Source organism: Cebus imitator, unplaced genomic scaffold, assembly GCF_001604975.1.
Source record: "Cebus imitator isolate Cc_AM_T3 unplaced genomic scaffold, Cebus_imitator-1.0 Scaffold558, whole genome shotgun sequence".
NCBI classification, from domain to species: Eukaryota; Metazoa; Chordata; class Mammalia; order Primates; family Cebidae; genus Cebus; species Cebus imitator.
The window spans coordinates 427,441-437,245 of record NW_016107873.1 but is presented as its reverse complement, the minus strand read 5'-3'; the positions used below and the strand labels follow the sequence as shown (position 1 = coordinate 437,245).

The window sequence follows — 9,805 nt, the reverse complement described above, 5'->3', positions numbered from 1 at the left end:
AGGCTGGAGTGTGGGGGTGTGATCGTGGCTTACTGCAACGTCTGCTCCCCAATTCTCTTGCCTTAGCCTCCCTAGTAGCTGGGATTACGGATGTGCGCCACCACTCCTGGCTAATTTTTGTATTTTTAGTAGAGGTGAGTTTTTACCATGTTGGCCAGGCTGGTCTGGAACTCCTTACCTCAAGTGATCCACCCACCTCAGCCTCCCAAACTGCTGGGATTCCAGGCGTGAGCCACAGCGCACAGCCACTCCCTACTACTTCTTTTTTTTCTAAAGTCAGGTAGACTGCTGTAAAAATGCAATTCTTACCTTTGTAAGTGTATTCATTTCCTATTACTGCTGTAACAGATTACCAAAAACTTAGTGGCTTAAAACAACACAAATTTATTATCTTATGCATCTGGAGATCAGACATCTAAAGTTTTAATCATGATCTTCTGTTTTTAGTTTTAAAATTGCATTTCTGCATTTTTTTTCTTAGGATAACACATTTTCATTTATATTTCTCCTTCTGAAAGTTCTAGGAAATACTTTTTCCTTACCTTTTTCAGCATCTAGAGGCCACTCACATTCCTCAGCGCACGGGTCCTGCATCACTCTAGCCTCGGCTTCCATCTTGCAGCTCTTCTCGCTCTTAACCCGTCTGCCTCCTTCTTATATGGGTCCCGTGATTGCATTAAACCCACCTGGATAACCCAGAGTAAACTCTTCATCTTAAAATCCTTAACGTAATCACACTTGTAAAGTCCTTTTTCCTGTGTGTGGCAAATATTCACAGGTCCTGGGGATTAGGATATTTAGCATACCACAGTCAGGCAGTTAGAGATGTATGAAACACCTTGTTAATATCTACCTGAGTGTTGGCTCCCTCTGTTTGGTATTAATAACATTTGCTTTAATCTTCGTTGAGTGCTTGCTGTGCTCTGGGCATTTTGCTTATCATATTAGTTTCTCAGAAAAATATTCTAAAATATCCATATCTAATAAATGTGGGAAATAATGTTTGGAGAGATTAGGTAACCTTCACAAGATCACAGTGTAACAGGTGGTAACTATACTTAAGTTGATTTGGCTTCAAAGCCCACTGCCCCCATAGTCATTGAAACACCCTGGTTCTTACTCCCCACTTTTATTACGTTACAGACACTGCTATTTTCTCATACACTTTCTAACTTAAATGTTGCCTCCATGCAGTGCTGCTGTCAGGGAGGGAACACTTCAGTGGGTCAGGAATTAGCTTTCACAAGATACTCCTTCTCCTCAGCATCTGTTCCCCCAAAATAAAATTGACTATGAAAAGTTTTTACAATTGTCATAACCGCTTTCTTTAGTGCTTGCTTTACTCCTGTTTACTGTCACTTGTAGCTGTCCTCCTCTCCTGCTGTGGACTTTTGCCTAAGCCACTTCTTACTGCAGTTATTCAGAAGCATTTGGCCAGGCCCCAGTGTCCCCCTGTTGTGTGTCAATCCTGAGTAGGTGGAGGATGAAAGTACAGGAAGAGATGAGAGCATGTCTTCACATTTAGATATGCAGGGAAGCAAAGCCAGTGGTGTCGGGAAGGACAGGTGGTTGGGATTGCAGATGGCTAGCTAGAGGACAGCCAGGTTTTAAAAGGTGGTCATGCAGTCATTGGTGTGTCCTAACACACACGCTAAAGTAGAGGGTGGTGTTGGCCCTGCAGTGTCACTGATATGACTGAGTAGTTCCTGACCCACAGCAGCTATGGGGATCAATGCAGAGTTGTGTCCCATGGCAACATACTATTTACATAAATAAGGACAAGTACCTCACTAGACATTACAAGGAATCAGGTGAAAAGAAAGGCGTGAGCAATTGTGAATCTGTCAGCTGGTGAAGGAAAGCTGTGCAGGTCCTACAATGGTAAGTCAGCATCTTTGCTTTCTCACAGACAAGAAAAAAATTGATTTGAACTGTTAATATAGTGGACAGCCATCTAATCTTTCATTAGTTTACCTGCTTTATCTAAGCTGGACTATAAACTTCTAGGGTAAAAAATGAAATACAAAAGAGAAACTGAGCCTTAAGGCGTAATTATGTCGTTTCATCATAGGATTTTATATACTCTAGATAGACTCACTCAGAAAGTGGAGTTTTCTTTCATTGTAGATGACTCCCTTAGAGTAATTATGTTGACATAGACTCTGTTTCTTTTTAGGCTGAGGGTCTGATGCAGTTCCAAAATTCCCAGTGTAGATCCAGGCTATAAATAAGACACAGAAAATGCAATTTAAGTGTTTTGTGGCTCCGTAGTGTTTGATCACACTTAAGTTTAATAGCAACAAGAAAAAATATATTACAGAGCTACGGATATTCATAGAAATGAGTAATTAGGAAAGCATTCATTTGGGAAGTCTCTAAAGTGAAGCTGTCCTTGAGCAAAAAAAAAAAAACCAAACAAAGAAGGCAATTTTAGAGTGAGTTGGAAACTATGCTTATATAAAAATATTTGACTGTAAAATGGACATTTTAGAAAACTACAGGGTCTCTAATTTTGGTTTATATAATAACCTATTTTGAAGTGATGTAAATTCACCAATTAAGGTAGAATAATAATTATAAAATAACATGTATTAACTGCTTACTATCCTCTGGGCTCAGTAGTAATTCTTTGCGTATATCATCTCGTTTAATCTCCACAACAATGTTATGAAGTAGAAGTTACTATAATATTATCCCCACTTTGCAGATGAGGAAAGTGAAACTTCGAGGGTTAATGAACTTCCCACATGCACATGCCTGATAAGCGGTGAAGATGAGAATTGAGCCCAAGCCTTCTCACTCCTTGGACTGCACTCATAACCACTATGCTGGTTTAGGTACACAAATACTCTCAACACTGTCAGCAATCACATTTCTAAGAAGCTATAAACAGATAACAAAAGGATAATAGTAAGTGATCTCGTAGTTCAGTATGATCACTTCTGTTAATAGACCGGGTACAGATGTGTAATTACATCTCTTCCATCAGTAAGAGTTGGTCTACGTACACAGACATTCTTACTTCTTCTTTAATTCCCTTCTACTCTATCTGCCTTCAGGATCCAACTCATAATGAGCTATGTGTATGCTAACTCACAGCGGTGGAGGGCAATGACTGCAGCTTCACTTTCATTAGCCAAATTTGGAATTTGAAGTCCCAAACCCAAGCCATTGACAGTGAAGGTCACAGTGATTTTGGAAGACAGGAGTAATGAGGGGGATGGAGAAGACAAGGGATGTTAGACTTTAAAAATATTACAGCTGCCCCATCAATCGGGACCATGTCTTTTTAGATCAATGAGTTAGTGTTTTTTGGATAACGGGCATATCCAGAAGTATCCACTGAACTAACTGTGGTTTGCTCTATCAGTAAGACCTATCATTTATGCCACATTGACATTTTACCACAAGACAAACTTAGATTTTCCAAAAGAAAGTGTCCTTAAACATTTGCCCAATTTTAAATTACAGGCCAAATTAGGCTAACTAAATCTGTGTCCTCTGATTACTGTGATTCTGAGGTCATATTACAAAGCTCTGCCCTTCCCATGCCCACGTGTAGAAGTGGGCATGGCTTTTATTCCTGTGGTGTACTGCACAGAGCTCCCTCAAAGGGCACCAGGCAGGGCTGGTGAACCAATACCATTGTATGATCTGTAGTATGAGATATTGTAGGCATTACATATAAACCTTATGAATTTCATTATTTGAGACATATGATGCACTATGGAGTGCAGTGGCGTGAGCTAGGATCACACCACTGTACTCTAGCTTGGGGGATAGAGCCAGACCACATCTCAAAAAATAAAATAAATAAAAACAAAAGTAAGATATTTTTGTTCTTTATCCATTGGCTGAGTGATTTGATATTGTCAGTTGCTAACATACTGAAAGAGTAAGGTCAGAATAAATTGATTTTGTACACAAAGATGAAGCAGATGTCATTTAAAACCCAGGTAAGCTATCGTCCTTGGAAAGACCACCTTCTGGGGTGTGGCTCACGCTGCTGCCCCAGAGCCTTGGCTACTGTAATGGTTCTTAAACTTTACTGAGTGTCAAAGTCGTCTGGAGGGCTGGATAGACCTAGCTGGGACCACTCTCCACCACCCTTTCATGAGAGTTTCTAACAGTAGTTCTGGGGCAGGCCCTGAGAATTAGCATTTTTAACAAGTTCCCAGGTAATGCTGAAGCTACTAGTTTAGGGACTGTCCTTTGAGAACCCCCACTCTGGTGTTTCCTTTTGGTGAGCAACCAAGATTTGGGCTCTCAACACCATTTGTAACTGCTGTGAGAATGTGAACATGAACACACAGCAGGAAAACCACTCCTGTATCATTGGTATTATCATTCAGTAAATCGAATCATTGCTTTGTACCAATCATGGTTTCAAAGGGACTAATGGCATTGGAAATTTCCAAAGTACTGGCCAAGGCCTTTGACAAGAATAATAGCTTTATAAACCAGTGTCATCTATATAGCCAGAAATAAAATTATACTTAAATACAATTCAACTTTGATAAGGCTTTCTTAAAAGTCTGGCTACAGAATTATGGCTCAGGACAAACCTAACTGGGGAAAAAAATATCACAGTATCACTATTAAGATGTCCTTTATTTTGCCCAGGAATGCCTTTCGCATGTTTATTCCTCCTGAGATCACTAGTTTCAAGCGTTAAGATACACCAGCGTGGATATCCGGCTGACTTGACAAGGATATTCGGCTGACTTGACAAGGATATTTGGCTGACTTTCAAGGTTTGGTGTAAACATATATTAAGTACAAAGTAGACGGCTGTTGTCATAAAGAGCTAAGTGAAAATGCGACTTAAAAGTTTCCCACACCAAAACAACTCTGTTGATTGAAATTTTGCTGAGAATCAAGTAGATTTAAAAATATGTATAATGATATATACCATTTTAGTCTATTTTGGTTTGTTGATAAACTAAGTGGCAGAAAATAACTCTTCAATTTTCACTTTTTTTTTCCAGCCAAGGATATAAGTTTTCATCCTGGGAACTACAATTTCAAGAGCTCAGTAGAGTTATTGAGTTGTGAGCCTTTTTCACTTTGATCTAATTAAATAAACTTGATGAAATACTGATTGTGAAAAATTGCATAGAAGACAAAATAAAATACTAAGTGGCTCTACAAAATCCTTGCTGATGTAATTACTGCTTTGCAGTGCTGATGATTAGAAAATATTGTGAATAAGTACAGATTTCCCTCTCCCCTCCCCTCCCTGCCCCTCCTCTCCCTTCCTTTTCTCTTCTTTTTGAGACACGGTCTCACTTTGTTGACCAGGCTGCTGATCATGGCTTGCTGCAGCCTTGAATTTCTGGGTTCAAGTGATCCTCCCACCTCAGCCTCTCGAGTAGCTTCCCAGGCTGGTCTTGAACTCCTGGATTTAAGCGATCTTCTCATCTTAGCCTCCCAAAGTGCTGGGATTACAGGTGTGAGCTACCATACCGGCCCGCTTAATATTTCCAAATGTATAATGTTTCAAATTAATTATGTTATGTTTCATTAATATCTCATGTTTAAACAATAAATAGGTTAATGTAGCATACATTTTTGTTCGATCGAAAGAATGTTTTAGTTTGTTAATAAAGTTGTTGTACTTATATATGGCAAAATAATTTCCGTTGTATCGAGGGCCACCGATATTGAACTCTGCACCAGGGTTGACTTTTGCCTTTTGTGCCCGTGCACACATCCTGTGGATGTACTCTGTGGTACAGTGTCTGTGGGCCATTGCTAACATTCTGAATGTGTTTTCTTTTCCATGCAAAAAAAAAAAAAAAAAAAAAGCTTATCAGAAAGCATTGAGGATGAAACTATTGTAAGAATAAGTGAATATTGAATTGCCTCTGATTTATACAAAGTACAAATCATTTGCTTAAGTCTTGATATTTTAACTATTAGTTAAAAATGACTTGGAGCATAGTGTCACAAATAGTAGCGACACAGAGATTCAAAATTGCTGCTCCAGTGTGCTCCTACTACCCCCACCTCCGAGCAAAGATCAGTTCCACTAAATAGATACAGGTACATGCCAGTGAGCCTCAAGAAGAGAAAAAAGGGCAAGAAGATGTGAACAGTAGAAGAGGTATTATATAATTTATTAAGTACTGGCACCTTTAACAATATTTAAATAACACAAGAACATTGGTCTTAGATGGTGAGACCTATGGTGAAAAGGGATATCTAACCATTATCATATCCCCCCAAATGGCAAATCTAGACGACAGCCTGTAATTCATAAATTCTTACAAATAATTTTAATATGCAGTAAAGTCCCACCATAAGACACTTTGTATGCTGCTTTGCTTAGATGGTGGTTTCAAGCATAACTTTGTTTTTTAAAAATGCATGGTACCTTTTTCTTTAGCATAAAATAGCCTGTGTTTTATATTTTCTTTTTATGGCCAGGAGTTTTATAAAAATTGAAGCTGATCAACAGCAGATTAACCAATTTATTGCTGATACTCCTACTGCTTTAAAACATGATCCAGCCATTTGCATTGCACCTTCACATCAGCTTGGGCTGCAAATCCTGGTTCATGGACATTCACTGGATCCAATGAGCAGCTTTTTGAGCTCTGTGCTAGGCAATTACAGTCTAGAGATGAAGTTATGATCCCTGTTTTTAAGTAGCTACATGTGGGAAAAGACTGCAGGACATTTGCTGCTATCTTTATTTCTAAATCATCTGGTTATAAAGTTGTAGGATACCCAGGGAGAAGAGCATGGCTTTGGTGACAGAGGATCCCAACCTCCTACCCTATTCTACTCTCTCAGGCCCTGTGCTGCTGGGGAAGATGACAGGTGGAGATGACAGGTCGGGCTGGAAGCGAGACGCATCAGGGCTGGTGGAGGGAAGGTTGGGTGAAAAACAACTTACTGATTTTGGAAGTCTGTGTGAACCCACGTACCAGTGTTTATCTAATCTCAGTAAAATCTAGGTAAGGTGAAAATAAGGACATGTCTTTGTGGTGAAGGTACATTTAGGATCCAAGGCCTAAATGAAATAGATAATTAGGATTCAAAAAGAAGAAATTGTAAAGCTTCTCTTTCTTTTTCTATTTTTAAGGACAAAATTAGAAGAGCAAAATGGAAAATATGCTACTTTGGTTGATATTTTTCACCCCTGGGTGGACCCTCATTGCTGGATCTGAAATGGAACAGGATTTCATGTGGTACTTGAGAAGGGTACCGCGGATTGTCAGCGAGAGGACTTTCCACCTCACCAGCCCCGCATTTCAGGCGGATGCTAAGATGATGGTAAATACAGTGTGTGGCATTGAATGCCAGAAAGAACTGCCAACTCCCAGCCTTTCTGAATTGGAGAATTACCTTTCCTATGAGACTGTCTTTGAGAACGGCACCCGAACCTTAACCAGGGTGAAAGTTCAAGATTTGGTCCTTGAGCCAACTCAAAATATCACCACAAAGGGGGCATCTGTTAGGAGAAAGAGACAGGTGTATGGCACCGACAGCAGGTTCAGCATCTTGGACAAAAGGTTCTTAACCAATTTCCCTTTCAGCACAGCCGTGAAGCTGTCCACTGGCTGTAGTGGCATTCTCATTTCCCCTCAGCACGTTCTGACTGCCGCCCACTGTGTTCATGATGGAAGGGACTACGTCAAAGGGAGTAAAAAGCTCAGGGTAGGGTTGTTGAAGATGAGGAATAAAGGTGGAGGTAAGAAACGTCGAGGTGCTAAGAGGAGCAGGAGAGAAGCTAGTGGTGACCGAAGGGAGGGTACCAGAGAGCATCTGCAGGAGAGAGCCAAGGGTGGGAGACGAAGAAAACAGTCTGGCCGGGGTCAGAGGGCTTCCGAAGGGAGACCTTCCTTCCAGTGGACCCGGGTCAAGAATACCCACATTCCAAAAGGCTGGGCACGAGGCGGCTCGGGAGACGCTGCCTTGGACTATGACTATGCTCTTCTGGAGCTGAAGCGAGCTCACAAAAAGAAATACATGGAACTCGGAATCAGCCCAACCATCAAGAAAATGCCTGGTGGAATGATCCACTTCTCAGGATTTGATAGCGACAGGGCCGACCAGTTGGTCTATCGGTTTTGCAGTGTGTCCGACGAATCCAGTGATCTCCTATACCAATACTGCGATGCTGAGTCGGGCTCCACCGGTTCTGGGGTTTATCTGCGTCTGAAAGATCCAGACAAAAAGAATTGGAAGCGCAAAATCATTGCCGTCTACTCAGGCCACCAGTGGGTGGATGTCCACGGGGTTCAGAAGGACTACAACGTTGCTGTTCGCATCACTCCGCTCAAATATGCCCAGATTTGCCTCTGGATTCACGGGAACGACGCCAATTGTGCTTACGGCTGACAGAGACCTGAAACAGGGCGGTGTATCGTCTAAATTACAGAGAAAACCAGCTCTGATTATTGTAGTGAGAGCACTTCATAGGTTATGTCTGGACTTGAACCCTGTCAATAGCATTTCAACATTTTTCAAAACCAGGAGATTTTCATCCATTTAAAAAAATGTATAGATACAGATGGCTGGACGCAGTGGCTCACGCCTGTAATCCCTGCACTTTGGGAGGCCGAAGTGGGCGGATCATGAGGTCAGGAGTTCAAGACCAACCTGGCCAACATAGTGAAACTCCATCTCTACTAAAAATACAAAAATTAGCCGGGGTGGTGGCGGGTGCCTGTAGTCCCAGCTACTTGGGAGGCTGAGGCAGGAGAATCACTTGAACCCGGGAGTCAGAGGTTGCAGTGAGCCTAGGACGCACCACTGCACTCTAGCCTGGGTGAAACAGCCAGACTCTATCTCAAAACAAACAAACAAACAAAAAAAAAGTGTAGGTACAGATATTGAAACTAGATATTCATTTCAATGCCAATTATATACTTTTTTTTACATGATGATGAGTTTCATTTCTAGGAAAATTTTGTTGCCTTCTTAAAAATTAGATACACTTTAAAACTTCAAGCTGGTACTATAAATAACATGCGATTTCCGAATGGACTTATTCTCAGGGTCCTACTCTAAGAAGAATCTAATAGGATGCTGGTTGTGTATTAAATGTGAAATTGCATAGATAAAGGTAGATGCTAACACAGTATCAGAATAGAGACAAAAAGTTCAACACAATTTGTACTACTCTGAGATGGATCCATTCAGCTCTTGCTGTCAGTGTTTATATTGTGTTTTCTGTTGGGTCTGAGACATTTAGTTTTTTTTGTTTTTTTTGAAGAATTACAAATCAGAAGAAAAAGCAAGCATTATAAACAAAACTATTAACTGTTTTATTGCTTTAAAAAATAACAATTACAATGTGTATTATTTAAAAGTGGAAGAAATAGTTTGTTCTATGAAATAAATCTAGTTTAGAAATAGGGAAGCCAAGACATCTTAAGATCTCAAGTTTTTATTTAGCTAATCCTCAAAATATAGACTTTTCATGTATGCATAGTGAAGACATTTCACAAATTATGAATGATCATGCGTTGAAAGCCACATCATTTTATGCTATACCGTCTATGTATGAAGTGCTACATTTTTAGGACAAATAATTCTGTAATCTTTTCAAAGAAAGAAGCTTTTTCTTCTTGACAAAATCCAGCTTTTGTATGAGGACTATAGGGTGAATTCTCTGATTAGTAATTTTAGATATGTCCTTTAGATATGAATAAAATTTATGACTATGACTTTTAAAAGAAGATTCTGCAACACTCCTTCTGGCCATCATGTAGTGTAAGCGGAGTCCAGTGACTGCCCTGGGGCAAAACACAGAGTAGGCACTCAATGTGTATCTCTTGAACAAACAAATATT

The 9,805-nt window shown here is 40.2% G+C and overlaps 1 protein-coding gene across 2 annotated transcripts in view; it reads left to right on the top strand.

Moving 5' to 3' along the window:
* The window catches only part of PRSS35 (serine protease 35), a 12,609-nt gene extending 4,093 nt beyond the window's left edge, over positions 1–8,516 (top strand). For both annotated transcript variants that reach the window (XM_037733966.1, XM_017515782.2), the window contains exon 2: positions 7,091–8,516. In XM_037733966.1, coding sequence (XP_037589894.1) covers positions 7,111–8,349 — 1,239 coding nt within the window. In that variant the 5' untranslated portion in view covers positions 7,091–7,110 and the 3' untranslated portion in view covers positions 8,350–8,516. The remainder of the gene's footprint in view (positions 1–7,090) is intronic.
* Positions 8,517–9,805: the final 1,289 nt, after the last annotated feature.